Consider the following 18,827-nt stretch of genomic DNA (forward strand, 5'->3'; position numbering starts at 1 on the left):
CCAAAACATTTTTGTTGGTGAGGTGAAACTGTTTGAAATGGGGCTGTTACTGTATGTCAAGGTCCAAAGTATGTTCCTCGTAAATTGTAATTAATGATCCTGGCAGGTGTTTTTCTTTTTCTGTCTGGCTTGTGTCACGGCTCTTTTCAGCTGAGCGAAGCACCTTCATAATGAAAGCATAACAGCCATGCATCGCAGCCTTTCACTGGAGCACTTTGGAAAAACAGTGGTTCGGAAGTGAAGCTCAAGTGGCACCTGGAAGTATGTGGTGCAGAGGAACCAGCCTCGAGTCGAGGGCCATGCAGAGTGAAGCATTCTGTTCTGGTTCTCTTTGCTTCTCCTCAGGTCTTCTGAGTAGGCTGTCTGTCGGTGGCCCAAAATGCAAATGCACAGTTATATAAAGTGTTACACTTCCAAAATTAAATTCATTACTGTACTCAAAAAGACATTCTGTCACGGGGTTTTAGAACCACTGCCTTATCTTCGAGCTCATCTTGACCTTATGGCAGGACAACATGACAGGAATGTCAACCTTTAACCACAGAAACCCATGGTCTTCTTCAGAGACTGCCAAGATAATATTGGAACGTTTGGTGAAAACAGCATACAAGCTCACAACGCTGTGTCGCGAAAAGACACTGTGAGCTTGTAGATCAGCAATTGTTGGCGTAACAGAGATTTGGTGTCGAGGGAAAGGTTCGACGTCATAACGGTCCGACACTACTAACCCTAACCTAACCCTAACAGCATGCGGAAGCTACGGTTTAGTCTTAACCGGCCACATATGTCAGAGCCACGGGTGAGTCTTAACCGACCACGTATGTGTCTTAATCGGCCACGTATGTCAGAGCCATGGGTGATTACCCGGCCACATATATTGGACTAACTCGACGTCGGGCTCGTGCCCCCCCAATTAAACACCCCTGGAAATACCGGTGAACAAAGTATATATATATATATATATATATAGTAAGTACAGTAAGCAAGTGAATAAGTAAGTGCACAAGTGGGCCTTCGCAGCCGAGCGCACGCTAGCCGTATGACTACGTGAGCATCTGCAAGGAAACTATGCATTTTTATTTTAGCAGACCTTTGACCGACAGGCATTCCCCATTAGGAAATTGACATTTAACGGTATAATAAGATGATGACTCTTAAATTACATGTGCATAGGCCTACACACAATATAAACCTGACCACGGAGATGGAAATGGAACTAGTTCATGAAAAAAAAGTATTATATAAATCATAGCTTTTATTGGGTGGCTTAAAGAGCTATACCTACGCCACTATCTATATTGGCACTGTATCTATATTGCACTTTGAATGCATCAGCACTTTCTCCTGACAATGTTATCTGCTCTCTCTCTCTCTCTCTCTCTACTTTAATGTTTTTAAAAGGATTTGCCTATTTTTAATGTGTCTATTGTTTTTTAAATGTGAAGCACCATGAGTTGTGGAGGACGGCATTTTGATCCCCTGTGTGCCCAGTGTGTATTGTGGAAGTGACAGTAAAACTGATTGATTGATTGATTGATTGATTGATTGATTGATTGATTGTCTCAGTCTGACCGACGGAACACAAACACACCTAGTAAAAATAAAATAAAAGCATGCATAGGTTAACAGCCGATATGACAGAAGCAAGTAAGTCATTTAGATTACGTTAACATTATCTAAACCAGACTGAAGGAAGTTGTCAAAGGTTGTTTTAAAGAAGCAGTGTTTCTTACTGCTCTGTAATGTGTCTATAGGGTTGACTCACAGGCAGACTCACAGACGCACGGTATGTACTTGTGAATTGTATGGATATTTGTACATTTGACAATGTTTTGCTTTTTATTCTGTAGTTTATTATGCTCCCTTTTCCAGAACGACTAGGATGGTTGTCTAATTCAGCTACCCACAGTTTCAGTGGTGTAAAGTAGGTACATGTACTCAAGTAGGCTACTGTACTTCTTAACATATGCGATTTAAGGGGGGGGGGCATATTTATGTACAGCATTTGTTAGAATGGTATCAATCAAAGTATCACTGTCTGGTCTAGTGGAGCTATGAACAATTTGTTAGTTAGGTTCAGGGCATCACATTGCTGCTTAAAGCCAGACGATTTATCGCTATTCCAGTCATAATTTAGGTCACCCAAAATGACCTGTTCCGTATGTATATGTATATGTGTATGTGTATGTATATATATGGGAATATTTAGCAATTAAATCCGTTTGATTTGCCACGGTATCAGCTATGGCTGAAGGAGGTCTATAACAGCAGATAATAGTGAGGGGGGAATTATATAGCCACCATCGAACTGTCTAGGAATCGACACAGACTAACACGGATCCCTGGAACCTGTTTGAGATGTAAAGGGCCACCCCCACACATCTACCTTTAAGGTCAGCTCTAAACAGATTACAACCTGCACATTATCCGGAGTGGTTGGTTTTAGCCATGTCTCCGAAATGGCAACAACATCTGCCGTGTTTATTCTCTTAGGTTAGCAGTTTAACAGTTCAAGGCGTGTTTATTGCATTGCATTGTATTGCATTTTGTTTTGATAACCTGCCTAGCCTATAGTAGCCCAGAAGAAGATAAGCCTGTTTAGCATGTTCAGTGATTGAAGTGAACATAATTGTGTGTGCGTGTGTGTGTGTGTGTGTGTGTGTGTGCGTGCGTAAAGGTCTCTGCTCTACCATGAGTGAGTCGGTGGAGAGAGAGGATGGGGGTGTGGCCACTAAAAGCAGCCTGTCTGAAGAACATGAGAGGTACAATACAGTAGCATACACACATTAGTGGACAGTAACAAAGTACATAACTTTAGTAAGTTTCCCAACAAGCTTACTGGGGAAAAGGGTGTGTGTCAATCAGTGTTGCCAGATGTAGACGATAATTATCGTATTTGTATGATAATTTCACCCTCTGTTCGAGGTAAATGTATGCGATAATTGTGCCATATCACAAAAACGTTTGTGAATTTACTATAGGCCTATTCACTGACTGCTGATTTGGGATCCGGTTTTGTTTTTCAAAATAAGTTAGTAAATCTGACCCTAGATCTGTAGGGGAGACGGGGGTAATGTGAGACACTTTTTACATTTGCTCCCCTGTAGGCGAGCTAAAATTATATATCAGTCAAATGTACACATTTCCCATTCATTTGGGATGTTTCCTAACAATGGAAACTATCAGAATGAATTCAAGACAAAGGGCAGTGACAATATGGTTGTTTTAAAACAAGTGGTCAGGTGTCTCACTTTACCCCAGGTCAGGGGTAAACTGAGACAGACCAAAAAAATCAATGGGGTAAAGTGAACCAGGCAGGGGTAAACTGATCCACTTACCTTTTTCACTTTAAAACTACCATAAAAACACATGTTGTAACAGTTAGAATACTGACAGCTAGCTTGACAACCACACATTCCATAACTAATGTCAGACTAGTAACAGAATCATGGGAATTGGTCATTAAGCACATTTTTTCTAAACACTTGAAAGTAACTCTGAACAAGACAACATTCTGTAATTCAAAATATTTTAATTAACATTCAAACGATTAGAAAACTACACACACGCTCACACCTCACGTCTCTACAAAAAGCAACACTTGCAAAAAGAGATAAACGTCTCTCTCGGTCGAAGTTCCCCCCTCATTTAACCCATTAAGACCGGGAACGTATCTGTGTCACTTTAGCATAGTAGACAGCAATTGGGTTCGGAAAACACATGACCCTTAGAGCCAGCTAGTAGGGGCTCAGAACACAGCACCATCAGAACCAGCTAGAACAGCTATAGCTACAACTAGGCCTACTAAAAACGTTTTCGAGTTTTTATCATCTTTTTAACCTAAATTTAACAAAATCAATGACCAATGGAGGGCCCCAGGAGCCCTTTTCAAGGCGTCAACCATAGTACCTCACGGTCCAATTTCCCCGAAGGAAGGAATGGCTAATTGGTCCCTGGTGGGGTAATGTGAGACAGTGTCTCGCTTTACCCCGAAGCATTTGTCTCACTTTACCCCACACCCACATTTTGGTAAACAGGACCTCTTTTAGCAATTCAGGCTAATCTTCAGATAGCAGCAATCTCATGGATGTTATGTTGGTAGTTCATCAACGTGTATGATTTAAGTTTTTCTACCTGAATTAATTTGCTTTGACACAACAGCTGATTATGTTGACGACAAGAACATTTACTTTTACAAGCAAAAAAAATTTTTTTGTGAAAAAACATGCTTACCACAGCACAATAAGGTCCTCTCCTCCATGGCAGGTAGGAAATGGGAGGGGCTTCAACATATAATGGTCACATGGCACAAATGTGTTGTGGTCATGTGATACAGGGGGTGTCTCAGTTTACCCAGTGTCTCACATTACCCCCGTCTCCCCTACTTGGGGGGCATAAACTAAAATCACCTTTCCAGTCCAGTTTCAGGCTTTTATTTATGTAAGGTCCAGGAAGTTGACATTTAACATTGTGCTTATTTATAACTTGTGTGTCTCGATTACCATCAATGAACGATTATTTAAAAAATCACACCCGTGTGAACTGAGTGGTGTAAGGTCTTATATAGCCTGATCTGACGTAATGTCTGACGTAATGAAATCACACCCGGGTGAACTGGGTGACCGTAGCAACCATGCTCATTTTTTGAGCACAGACAGACAGACAGACACGTAAACTAACAAAGCCAGTCGTAGGAGTGGTTTACACCACTCAAAAAAAAGTAAAAGAAAAAACTGAGGCGTGGGTGAATAACGGACAGACGGACGGACGGACGGACGGACGGACGGGAGATGAAGGTTTTCATAGTAAATGCCACCTAAGGTCGCAACAAGTACAATAAGGTTGTACTTGTCACTAACTTATAAAAGTACAATAAGGTTGTATTTGTCACTAACTTACGGTATACAAGTACAAGCAGCAGAATGTTCCTGGGACTTGTTCCACATCAGAACTAATAGCTAATATAACCAGTAAGACGCCCTGAGGGCGAGGTCGCGTGCACGGCAGACTGCTGGGCGAGTGCTGGCGCTTTGGCATGACTATCAGCTGACTATCAGCTCCACATATGGAAATCCATGTGTTGTACCAACTTGGTTCATTTGCAAGTGTGACTCGCGTGCGGAAACCACACTGGGGACTGACAACCCAGGGGCCCCAATCTGACCTGCGGGAAAAAACCTATACTTGTACCCACTGTATATGGAGATCTAAGATCCATATATGGAGATCTAGTGTCTCCATGATGTCACAAGATGTCACGAGGCGTGGCAGGTGACGGAGGGGAGATGCATGTTTTTATAGTAAATGCGACCTTTGATCGCAATAATATAATATAATATTTTTTTTTTAAATAATTGTGCACGTGTGTCCCCCACAGAGACCACCAGAAGAAGGATCTCAATGATCAGTCTGATCAGGAGCATCAAACAGATCTGGTGAGTCAGTTTACAACATATTTTCTCATACAAATAAAGAACAACAGATGTTTTGAACGCCCGTGTTTATTGTTGTACTGAGAATAAATAAAGGTTTCAATCAATCAATTTGGAGGGTTCTCTAGAGCGAGAGAAGAAGCTCCGCATGGACCTGGAGAGAGCTGAGAGAGTCAACAGAAAGCTGGAGGAGGATCTGAAACGATCCCAGGAATCCATCATGGATCTGGAGAAGAAGTAAGATGGACCATGGTATGAAATGACATGCAGTAACTACCTGTAGAATGACACTAACATTATGATTGCTGTATCCCACAGGAAGGACTTTGAAGTAAGCCAGCTTCTGGATAAGATTGAAGATGAGAAGTCTTCGTCCTTTTTACAAAAGAAGATTCAAGAGCAGCAGGTATTTTTTTTTTTAAATCATTAATAACTAGAAAAATGTGCTCCTTGGAACACACACAGATCTCCGCCAGGGCAGGTAGGTTATTGTAGACCACAACGTTTCACGGCAATCGGACGCTGTGTTCATGATTTGAGGCATTTTGTTCCAAACGGGCCACTCCTGCAAACTTTAGAAGCCAATCAGGATGGAATATGAAACATCGGAAAGATCCGTCTTGATCACATGACTATAGACGAATCCCTGGGGCCTTGGCCTGTAGGACAGGTGTAGGCAATCAATACTGAAGTGTCAAGCTGGTACACCTCAGCTATGGCTGCGCCCAGGGAACCCCTCCGTGGATTAACCTATATAGGTAACGTGTAACGACAATTTGTGTGATGTTTGGACATAAATGTGTAGGAGTAATATAAAAAAGGTCCATGGTCTATTCTGCAGTATATACAACTGGGGGTCCTTGAAATTCTAAACGTTGAGAAGCAGTGAGAATAAGTAAATGATGATTGTCACACGTTAACCTGATATGATTGATTGATCTGAAAGGCTCGTATTAAAGAACTGGAGGAAGAGATGGAGGTCAAGGTTGAGGAGCAGAGAGATGACCTCTACCGGGGGGAGGAGGAGGAAGAAGAGGAGAAGGAGGAAGAGGAGAAGGAACAGCCTGGTGAAGACACCACTGTTCACATGGACATGAACAAGCAGGTAACATTTTATACTCATTTTAATTGATGACAAAATTGTCTTCTTTAGTTCGCTACTGATAGAGTACGGTTCGCAATGAAGGTTCTTTTTGGTGTAAGTGAAGTATCATTTGTTTTATTTTTATTCTCAGGGTGTCGGAGTGGCCCCTCCCCCCAGCAGTCTCACGTCTCTGTGTCCAGTTGGTCTGGGTATGTCCACCACTCCATGTGGACGCTGCAACACCTGTGTCAAGGTTAAAGAATCAAATCAGATGAAAACACCTTCCTACACAAACCAAGAACCTGCCAAAAAACAAGAACCTGCTAAACCTTTCCTAACCCTAACCCAAATCCTAACTGTACTCGCTGTAATCCTAGCCATAATCCTAGCCTCAGCCCTTTATCCGTTCAGCACTGAGTCAGGTCACAAGTTACATCAATTCGGACCTCTGATTAAGGAATATGAAGTAAAGATGGCTGAGCTGGTGAAGACAAAGGCTGCAGTTCAGCAGAAGATCCAGGAGAGACAAGTGAAGATTCAGGAGATCAAACACTCAGTAGAGCTCAACAGGAAAGATGCAGACACAGTGATAGCAGCCGGCGTGCAGGTCTTCACTGCCCTGATCAGCTGTATGGACAGAAGCCGAGCTGAGTTCATGGATGGGATTGAAGAGAAGCAGAAAACAACAGACAAACAGGCTGAAGGCTTCATCAAAGACTTGCAAAAGGACATCGCTCAGTTAGAGGAGATCATTTCTGATCTAGAGCAGCTCTCACACACTGAAGACCGCCTCCAGCTAGTCATCCTCCTCCAGAACTTCCCATCCATCAACACCCTTCCACACACAAAGGACTGGACAAAGGTGAATGTCCATCAGCCTTCATATGTGTGGACTGTGAGGACAGCTGTGGCTCAGCTGGAGAAGACACTGGAGGAGACACTCGGTCAAGAGATGGAGAAGCTACGTGATGCTGAGCTGAGAATGATCCAGCAATATGCAGTCGATGTAACTCTGGACCCTGATACAGCACATCCCTGGCTCATCCTGTCTGAGGACGGAAAACAAGTGAGTGATGGAGACACGAGGAATGATGTCCCAGACAACAAAGAGAGATTCTCACACTATGTCTTTGTCTTAGGAAGGCAAAGCTTCTCCTCAGGAAGGTTTTACTATGAGGTTCAGGTTAAAGGGAAGACTGCGTGGGATCTAGGAGTGGCCAGAGAGTCCATAAACAGAAAGGGAGACATCACACTGAGTCCCAACAATGGTTACTGGACTATAGGGTTGAGGAATGGGAATGAGTATGAGGCTGCTGCTAGCCCTCCTGTCCTCCTCCCTGTAAGAGAGGAGCTCCAGACAGTGGGAGTGTTTGTGGATTGTGAGGAGGGTCTGGTCTACTTTTATGATGTGGAGGCCAGAGTTAATCTCTACTCTTTCACTGGCTGCACCTTCACTGAGAAACTCTTTCCATTCTTCAGTCCACAGTATAATTTTGGTGATATGAACTCTGCTCCTCTGACCATCTCACCTGTTAGTGTGGCCTAAATGTGTATTTTTTTCAGATTTTATTGCAGTTTTGGGCTATAGCCTATGATATTTTATAACTTTTTAAAAACATTTTGTTCCCCTTTCATTTTGTACACCACAAATAATATCAGGAATGTGCACGTGCGTGCGTGCGTGCGTGCGTGCGTGCGAGAGTGCGTGCGTGTGTGGTAGGTACACACATTAACCACTTCAGCACTATACTACATGTAACCTGGTACTTTGGCGATTTGAAAATAGCAGATCTCCAATGTGTTGAGAAGGTCTTGTAGATCTGCTATTTTCAAAATATGTTCATACATCTGAAACTTGTGAAATGGGACATTCTGCAGAATGAGTACTTTTACTTTTGGTACTTGGTATAGTACTTCTTCTTACACCTCTGCTTATGACCCCACTGAGCATTATTCCAATGTGTTTTGTGTTGAATTGTATGTATGTAGCCTACTCTACTGATGAATTGAGTATGGACCAAAATGGAAACAAGCTCCCGGGTTTTTTTGTGTTATCCTTATGGCCAGTACAGAATTCATTCCATGTTGATCTGACCCCCCCCATGCCAAAGCGCCAGCACTCGCCCAGCAGTCTGCCGTCACCCAGGCGGATACGTGCCCTTTAGGGGCGAGGTCGCTTCTCGCCTTCAGGGCGTCTGACTGGTATTGTATCGTATGTAATATACTAGAGCGACTATGTGGCAGAGCGATCTGCGTGACACACACACACACACACACACACACACACACACACACACACACACACACACACACAGTACATGTTGAACGTACATGTTGAACGAAGGCAGACAGCGATGTGTATTTGGACACTGACCGTGGTTTTTAGCGTGCTGGGCAGGTTGTGTGGACACTTTTTAATGTAGTCGGTCCATCACATCACGGAAAGGGATTGATTGATTGATTGAAATATTTATTAACAGTTTCAATTCATCAAAACATTTAGAGACGTACAAATAGAAACTTCTATATAGACAAAGAACAGAACAGGAATTCATCATAATAGAGGTAAAAAGGGAAAAGAAACATATACAGTGAGGGAATAAAAGGGGGGGGCGGTGGGGGGGGGGATTCAGATTTTACGGGGACCAGTTTCGAATTGCGGCCATCCGTAGGTGCCCTTTGAGAGCGGTTTTGAAGGAGTCAAGGGATTCGCATGTCTTAATGACTGTTGGTAGGGCGTTCCACATTTTGGACACTGCTAATGTAACAAGATTACAATTATACTTTATTTTCATGGTTGAAATCCCACCACATCTTTATTACATTCAGTCGATGTTGTTCCATTCCAAAAACCTGTACTGTCACTTTAAGACTTTCACTGCAGTCGAGTGTTTATGGAGTCATACAGCTGCGCCTCCTTCTCAGTTTATGCTTGAAGTTGACTCACTGAGGGGAGGTAGTGTTGTTTTTCCTCCGTCAGAAGTTGATGTTTGTATTTTGTTTTGTAAGCAATATTACACAACAGTATGCAACTATAAATGCTACTAGTGGACTTATGAATATGCAGGGGTGTCTTATCTCTTATATGTATGAATAGGGAGTCTGTAAAAAATATTTTTTTTGGGACGTTTATAGGAGACATGTTTCCAAATATTACAGGGTTCGTTGCTGAGCCTTGTATGTGGAGAACTGCATATTCATCAGGGTGTTGCATTTATTGTGTTACTGTACGTACAGGTACATGTTTATTTTGTTGTGTATATTGGCTGAATTTTGTATTAATTTTACTTGGTATGTTGGAACTGGTGTGTGTGGCTAACTGTACTGTTTGCTCATGTTTCATTTGGTTTCATACAAAGAAAGCAGGGGCTCATAACTCACTTTAAGATGCTCCAAATATATAATATATTTAGCGACAGGCAGGCAGAACGTTTCGACCTCACAGTCTTAGTCAAGTATATGATTATCATCATCATATACTTGACAATCATATACATATACAGTACATCATTGACAAAGACCGTGAGGTGGAAACGTATTTGGAGCATCTTAAAGTGAGTTGCGAGCCCCTGCTTTCTTTTTATTGTTTACTGTTTCTACAGTTTTGGCTCAGCACCAATGGAGGATGTGCATTACTTTTCTTATCCTCATTTGGTTTCATACACACGATAAATTACAGTATGTAAAGCACATATCAGCTCAGTTTATGCTGGACTCACTGAGGGAGGGGGGGGGGGGGTTCCAGGTTCTGTTGCTGAGCCTTAGTATGTGGAGAACTGCATATTCATCAGAGTGTTGTGCATGTATTGTGTTTACGTACAGGACTGTACTGCTGCTACTGCACTATTACACCGGCTACTACCAGTAAAGAAGCATCAGCAGCAACGTGTGGTCCCTTCTTCCCTTCTTTCCATCAACACAACACAACACAGAGGGCTAGCGGATGTGCAGTCAAGCTACATGGATTCACAGAGCACAGCCGTTACACAAACACCCGCAAAGCTGGGTTGAGAAGTTAACGCAGAGGTAAAGTCGTAGTGACGTATCACGTCCACAAACCACAGGCGTAAACGGCACTTGCTCATACTCCACATACCGGTACGTCTATGACTTGGCCAACCGAACCAGAATATGCAGCTTAGCATTTTACAGTACAACACTCAAGGATACACTGTTCTCCTTCTCAACCAAAATACACATGTAATCTCTCATTCACAAACAAACCTGCACACTTCACCGGACGTTCGACCCGTTCCACAACGGGGCGAACATGCCTCAATTCCTACAATTCCAAACTGTGCAATTTTGCAATGTAAATATTTTTTTAATCAATACTAAGTATCTGTGCATTGTATTTTGTATTAGATGAAAAAATAAAGATGGGTTTAATTACTTTTCCATTCCATATAGCTAGTAACTACAAGCTATCAATAAGTGTGTATTCTCTGTGTTCATGTCAAGGTGTGGGTTTAACCCATTTTGGGGGCGGGAACTCCTTTTGGTGTTAGCATTATGTTATGCTTTAGCTATTGAAAAATAGCAGATCTACAAGCTTTGCCACACAAAAATCAAAGAACGACTGACATATAAACATAGCTTTTTCAGAAAACAGACATTTTTAGAATCTGATCTCAGGTCAAAATGGGTTAACGGTTTGTCCATATATTTTCAAATACAATGTCCATTTTTGCCAGAGAATCACTGTGTTTACTTATTTATATCCATAATAATAAATATTTCCCTTAAAAAACCTGCACTATCCACAAGTTTCTCACACATTTAATGTATTTGCTAAATAGTTACTGTATCGATTTCAAATCATTGAATCGTATCGTATCGCCATAATGAACCAATATCGTCCATGTATCGTATTGTCAACCATGTATCGTGATACGTATCGTATCGCTCTTAAAATGCATTGTTACACCCCTCCCCTACCCCTTTAGCATGTTCAGTGGTCGAAATGAACATTTGTGTGTGTGTGTGTGTGTGTGTGTGTGTGTGTGTGCGTGTGTGTGTGTGTGCGTGCGTGCGTGCGTGTGTGCGTGTCGCGTGTCGCGTGTAAAGGTCTCTGCTCTACCATGAGTGAGTCTGTGGAGAGAGAGGAGGGGGGCTTGGCCTCTAAAAGCAGCTTGTCTGAACAACATGAGAGGTAAGACAAACATCTATAGTGGACTAAACTGTTAATACAAAGTTTGATAAAGCATTGATACTATTTAAAGTGGTCAATCAGACTAATTGATTTAGTTGATTATTATTTTTAAATCAATTATTTGGTGTTCGTTATGTGATATATAATAAAAACTAATTATATAAATAAAAAGATAAAAGTGGTTTATTGGTTCTACATATCGTTTTTTCTTATATATTTTCGGTTTAATTGCCCAGCCCTAGAGCAGATTAATAATGATAACCCTAACCATGATAAAATACATGTATCCTGTATTGGAATCTAGCATTTCCCGTCAGTGTGTTGGTTGGTCACCCCAGGCAAGCCCCCAGGTCATCGTGACATCACCCCCCTGGTCACCCCAGGCAAGCCCCCAGGTGCCCAGGTCATCGTGATGACATCGTGTCATCAGGGATGGATATATAGTAAATGCGACCTGCTGTCGCAGTTAAGCCCATATTGGCCAGCAACTCATCTGACCTGTGCGTGCGTGCGTGCGTGCGTGCGTGCGTGTCCTCCACAGAGACCACCAGAAGAAGGATCTCAATGAACTGTCTGATCAGGAGCATCAAACAGACCTGCAGGTGAGTCCGTTTACAACATATTTTCTTATACAAATTAAATGGATAATGATTGGTTGAAGGGGAGAAAAATGTTTATTGTTGTACTGAATAATGATGTACAAAATAAATGCATCATTGTTCATATGGAGGGTTCTCTGGAGCGAGAGAAGAAGCTCCACATGGACCTGGAGAGAGCTGAGAGAGTCAACAGAAAGCTGGAGGAGGATCTGAAACGATCCCAGGAGGACCTGAAACGATCCCAGGAATCCATCATGGATCTGGAGAATGAGATCAAGAAGTAAGATGGACCACGGTGTGAAATGACATGCAGTAACTACCTGTAGAATGACACTAACATTATGATGGCTGTATCCCACAGGAAGGACTTTGAAATAGGCCAGCTTCTGGATAAGATTGAAGATGAGAAGTCTTCTTCCTTTTTACAAAAGAAGGTCAAAGAGCAGCAGGTATTGTTTTTCCTTGAAATCATTAATAACTAGAAGAATGTGCTCCTTGGAGCACAGATCTCCGCCAGGGCAGGAAGGTTATTGTAGGCCGCAACATTTCACGGCAATCGGATGCTGTGTTCATGATTTGACGGATTTTGTTCTAAACGAGCCACTCCTGCAAACTTAAGAACCCAATCAGGATGGAATATGAACAATCGGACGGATTGGCCTGTAGGCCAGGTGTAGGCAATCAATAGCCTGTGTCAAGCTGGTACACCTCAGATATGGCTGCGCCCAGGGAACAACTCTGTGGATTCGTCTATATAGGTATTGTGTACCGATTTGCGTGATGTGTGGAGAAAAATGTGCAGGAGTAATATAAATATGATTCACACACCAAAGTTTCACGTCGATTGTTCCAACGGTTCCGGAGATTAGCTCCTCACAGACGGGCGTGTACAAATGGAACCAAATGGACCCTTACATGTCCATATGGTTCCATTTGTACACTCTCAGACTTAAATGAACACTGAGTACTAGATTGTGACAGGAATAGATTGAGGTCCCAGAGATTTAAATAAATTATATCAAATTACCTAATACATATATCCAACTGGGGGGTCCTTGAAATTCTAAACGTTGAGAAGCACTGAGTAAGAGAAATGAGTACGAGTAAATGATGATTGTCACACGTTAACCTGATATGATTCATTGATTTGAAAGGCTCGTATTAAAGAACTGGAGGAAGAGATGGAGGTCAAGGTTGAGGAGCAGAGAGGTGACCTCTACCGGGGGGAGGAGGAGAAGGAAGAGGAGGCTGGTGAAGACCCTGCTGTTCACATGGACATGGCCAGCAAGCAGGTAGCAATTTAATCCCAGTCTATAGGGCCAGATTCATTATTCCATTTGATTTCCAAATCCAATGTAGTGGGACAGTGGAGGGAATCAATCACCCCTGTAATCAATACAGCTCCGATGAAAATTATTGGATTTAATTTTTTACCTCTGCAAAGGTGAGTGCGCAATTCATCAGTAGAAATTATTATATCCTTGTCGAGTTTTAATAGCATATGGTCGTGATGTTGAACTGTATAAATTAACTTCTTTCTCATTATACGTGAGAGTAACTTACTTCAGTTATTAACGTTCAGCAAAGGAGTGGGGGGCCACATGTGGCCCCTGATGTGGCTATTGTGATGGCAGACCCTTGAACAGTCTTATCGCCAAGTTTGGTGACGATCGGGGCAACTGTGTTCCTGTGGCACCCAGGGGTCCCTGGCGGGGCCCCTGATGTGTCCCTGGGTCCATGATTATATAAATGCATTTCTCATTAAACTCTTATCGCTTTTTAACCTTAACCTATTACACACTATTACACTAATTGCACTATTACACTTTTACACTATTACACTTATTACACTATTACACCATTACACAATTAAACGTGTTACACTATTCCACTTATTACACTATTCCACTTATTGCACTATTCCACTATTACACCATTACACTTGTTCTGCCCTTACAATACGTTAGGTAGAGTCTGTATGTATGGCTTGGCAGACAGCTCACAAGTGCTCCCAATAAAGCTCCTTAGACACTGGCTTCGTTAAGGTTCTTTACTGGTGTTCACCATTTTTGTAAAACTGGCAATACAGAAAACTTTGAAAACACAAACATTTGTGTCATATACTGTATCATAAACCTTTTTTTATGCTGTTTGCAAAATTAAAATGCTGTTGTTACTGTACTAATTGCACTCAATAAATCAAATTACAAAACGTGTTAGAACAGATCTTAACAAACTTACCAACATATTGCTTTAAGAGCCATACACTTTTACAGTAAAGGATGATTGTCACACGTTAACCTGATAAGATTGATTGATTTGAAAGGCTCGTATTAAAGAACTGGAGGAAGAGATGGAGGTCAAGGTTGAGGAGCAGAGAGATGACCTCGACCGGGGGGAGGAGGAGGAGAAGGAGGAGGAGAAGAAGGAGCAGGAGAAGGAGGAGGCGGCGGAGGAGGAGAAGGAGGAGCAGAAGAAGGAGGAGGAGGAGCAGGAGAAGGAGGAGGCGGCGGAGGAGGAGAAGGAGGAGCAGAAGAAGGAGGAGGCGGCGGAGGAGGAGGAGGAGGAGCAGGAGAAGGAGGAGCAGGAGAAGGAGGAGGAGGAGGCGGCGGTTGGTGAAGACCCCACTGTTCACATGGACATAACCAACATGCAGGTAGCAATTTAATCCTAGTCAGTAGGGCCAGATTCAATCTGGGGAATCGAGGGAATCAATCACCCCAGTAATCCACAGCTTTGATGAAAATGATCAGAATTAATTTTTGACCTCTGTAAAGGTGAGTGCGCAATTCATCAGTAGAAATTATTATATCCTTGTCGAGTTTTAATAGCATTTGGTTGTGATGTTTTAAATTCACTTTTCTCATTATACGTGAGAGTAACTTACTTCAGTTATTAACGTTAAGCGAGGAGTGAAGGAATCTCGTGACAAAATAAGCTGATCAACTAGTTGCTATGTGGTGCTTCCCGACCTGGTACCGACCGTTCAGTTTACATTATATAACTCTATGGTACCGAAGCACTGTTTGCTTGATTTCATGAACATCATCACGTTAGTTTCCGGTTACCATTTATAGAGGTAAAATGGGCGGAGACTACACGCTTGGGAAATAGCGAGTCCCTGTGACTGTGAGGCAAAAATGAGCTACAGCCGCGATACGCACAAATGAAGCCATTACGCCACCTTTGATGAATGACACGTGAGAATGAGCATACCGAAAATACACACTCCTTTAGTCACTCTATTTACACCTGGGTGTAAATTTCCTGAGTGAATCTGGCCCATAGTTTTTTGAATAAAGTATCATTTAGATCAGGGGTTCTCAACGTTTTTGGCCGGGGACCCCCGGAAATGCTTTGGCCGTGTCTCGCGACCCCTGCCCCGCCCCCCCCCTCCCCACCCCCAATACAAACTGACTGCAAAAATAACCTTAATAATAGAGAAATATATCATAAATGAATACTGAAACCAGATATAATCATTAAGGAAAGTGTATGCATGCACTGTGTGTACTATGTAAACTCTTAATTTCCATTTTCCAGCCATTCACTATATATATATATATATATATATATATATATATATATATATATTTATTTATTTTTGAAAATAATTTGGGGACCCCCAAAATAATTTGGCGCCCCCCCGAGGGGTCGCGACCCACATGTTGAGAACCCCTGATTTAGATCCATAAGGGGCGAGCTCACACACTACATTAAAAGTAGTATACCATTTTTAAAAAGTGGTATGGCATGCCACTTTTAAAAGTGGTAAATTTCCATGCGGCCCCTGATTTGGCTAATGTGATGGTAAACCCCTGAGCACTGTTATTGCCAAATTTGGTGAGGATCGGAGCAACTATGTGCCTGTGGCACCCAGGGGTCCCTGGTGCAACACCCAAGTGCAACCAAGCATACATTTTTTTTTAGTTTTTTAGTAATTATTATTCTACTGTATCTCTTTTCCACTAGTTTTAATTGTTGACAAAATTGTCAATATTTGTAGTCTTCATTTTAGTCACCATATAGCTTCTTTTAGTTATTTAGTAGTACTTTGCTATACTGAGAGCTGCAAAATGTGACATTTTTATGTGTTGAAATGAAGGTTTTTGGTGTAAGTGAAGTATCATTTGTTTTATTTTTATTCTCAGGGTGTCGGACTGGCCTCTCCCCACAGCAGTCTCACGTCCCTGTGTCCAGTTGGTCTGGGTATGTCCAGCACTCCATGTGGACGCTGCAACACCTGTGCCAAGGTTAAAGAATCAGATCAGCAGAAAACACCTTCCTGCACAAACCAAGAACCTGCCAAGCCAGATGAAAGAACTGCCAACAAAAAACAAGAACGTGCTAAACCTTTCCTAACCCTAACCCAAATCCTAACCGTAGTCGCTGTAATCCTAGCCATAATCCTAGCCTCAGCCCTTTATCCGTTCAGCACTGAGTCAGGTCACAAGTTACATATATTCGGACCGCTGATGAAGGAATATGAAGAAAAGATTGCTGAGCTGGTGAAGACAGAGGCTGCAGTTCAGCAGAAGATCCAGGAGAGACAAGTGAAGATTCAGGAGATCAAACACTCAGTAGAGCTCAACAAGAAAGATGCAGACACAGTGATAACAGAATGTGTGCACGTCTTCACTGCCCTGATCAGCTGTATCGACAGAAGCCGAGCTGAGTTCATGGATGGGATTGAAGAGGAGCAGAAAACAGCAGAGAAACAGGCTGAAGGCTTCATCAACGATTTGCAAAAGGACATCGCTCAGTTAGAGGAGAGAATTTCTGATCTGAAGCAGCTCTCACACACTGAAGACCGCCTCCAACTACTCATCCTCTTCCTGAACTTCACATCCATCAACACCATTCCACCCACCAAGGACTGGACAAAAGTCAATGTCCATCAGCCTTCATATGTGGAGACTGTGAGGACAGCTGCGGCTCAGCTGGAGAAGACACTGGAGAAGACACTCAGTCAAGAGATGCGTGATGCTGAGCTGAGGATGATCCAGCAATATGCAGTGGATGTGACTCTTGACCCTGATACAGCAAATCCCCGACTCATCCTGTCTGAGGACGGAAAACAAGTGAGTTGTGGAGACACGAGGAATGATGTCCCAGACAACAAAGATAGATTCTCACACTATGTCTTTGTCTTAGGAAAACAAAGCTTCTCCTCAGGAAGGTTTTACTATGAGGTTCAGGTTAAAGGGAAGACTTCTTGGTGTTTAGGAGTGGCCAGAGAGTCCATCAACAGGAAGCGATCAATCACAGTGAACCCCAACAATGGTTACTGGACTATATGGCTGAGGAATGAGGAGTACATGGCTCTTGCTGACCCTGCTGTCCTCCTCCCTGTAAGAGAGAAGCTCCAGAAAGTAGGAGTGTTTGTGGATTATGAGAAGGGTCTGGTCTCCTTTTATGATGTGGAGACCAGAGTTCATATCTACTCTTTCACTGGTCTCACCTTCACTGAGAAACTATATCCATACTTAAGTCCAGAGCCTAAAGATGGTCGTAGAAACTATGCTCCTCTGATCATCTCTCCTGTTAGTATGGCCTAAATTTGATATCACAATATTTGATATTTAATTACTTTTTTAAACCTTTATTTTCTTCCTTTTAATTTTGTTATGACGCCACAAAAATATCAGGGGTGTGTGTGTGTGTGTTTGTGTGTGTGTGTGTGTGTGTGTGTGTGTGTGTGTGTGTGTGTGTGTGTGTGTGTGTGTGTGTGTGTGTGTGTGTGTGTGTGTGTGTGTGTGTGTGTGTGTGTGTGTGTATGCACTAGGGGGGGGGGGGTGGTTGATGATGATTGTTTCTCTTATACTGTATGTATGCAATTTGGCTATTTGAAAATAGCAGATCTTCTGTGTTTTGTCCACTTTCAAGGATGTTTTTGTTGAGCTTGTGGCAGTCCACCGACACACTAATTTGTTTCTGCAGCGCTTTGACCATACTGTAGCTGGCACTGCTGCTTTAATAGTGATCAACACTGTCTTTGCTAGTTCGTCGTTGCCAAAACTAGCCAGAACTGTGCCAGACTCGACTTCAATTGCAGCCATTATATCGGCGTGCATGGCGTCTTCATCTTCCTCTCCTCTCATGCTTTTGATGGCGGCCTCTTCTTCGTTTGCCTCGTAGCGGTTGCTGAGGAATGACCCGGGCTTCGGGCCTTTGTGTCGCCGCAGTTTCCGCATATTGTAGATCTGTTATTTTCAAAATATTTGTATACATCTGAAACTTAATTGTTAGTACTTCTTTTTACACTCTTATGACACCACTGAGCAATATTCCAATATGTATTGTATTGTATGAATTATATGTAGCCTACTGATGAATTGAGTATATGGACCACAATGGAAACAAGCTCTCTGGGTGTTTTTTTTGCGTTACCCTTTTAGCATAACCTTTGATTGTACTACTGTAATCAAATAACATTTTTAATACAGGATTCAATTAATCAATCAAATGTTTTGTTATTGTCTATACTATGGACTGTATTCAACATGATTGATTGATTGAAATATTTATTAACAGTTTGCAGAATTACAGTACATTTCAAG

The 18,827-nt window shown here is 42.3% G+C and overlaps 2 protein-coding genes across 2 annotated transcripts; both read left to right on the plus strand.

The window, feature by feature from the left end:
- Positions 1-5,730: 5,730 nt before the first annotated feature.
- On the plus strand, positions 5,731-17,938 carry LOC306915141 (uncharacterized protein; the record flags this gene model as incomplete). The annotated part of the gene is made up of 3 exons (XM_079492390.1): positions 5,731-5,838; positions 6,379-6,537; positions 16,419-17,938. The coding sequence occupies 3 exons, from the start codon at positions 5,731-5,733 to the stop codon at positions 17,823-17,825; spliced, it is 1,674 nt and encodes a 557-aa protein (XP_079348516.1). The 3' UTR covers positions 17,826-17,938.
- Positions 10,345-14,935, plus strand: LOC306915932 (uncharacterized protein; the record flags this gene model as incomplete). The annotated part of the gene is made up of 8 exons (XM_079493603.1): positions 10,345-10,542; positions 11,584-11,668; positions 12,210-12,270; positions 12,399-12,547; positions 12,629-12,716; positions 13,422-13,559; positions 14,594-14,713; positions 14,924-14,935. The coding sequence occupies exons 2-8, from the start codon at positions 11,598-11,600 to the stop codon at positions 14,933-14,935; spliced, it is 639 nt and encodes a 212-aa protein (XP_079349729.1). The 5' UTR covers positions 10,345-10,542; positions 11,584-11,597.
- Positions 17,939-18,827: the final 889 nt, after the last annotated feature.

The sequence above is a fragment of the Electrona antarctica genome (genome assembly GCF_951216825.1).
Source record: "Electrona antarctica genome assembly, chromosome: 22".
Taxonomy (NCBI): Eukaryota; Metazoa; Chordata; class Actinopteri; order Myctophiformes; family Myctophidae; genus Electrona; species Electrona antarctica.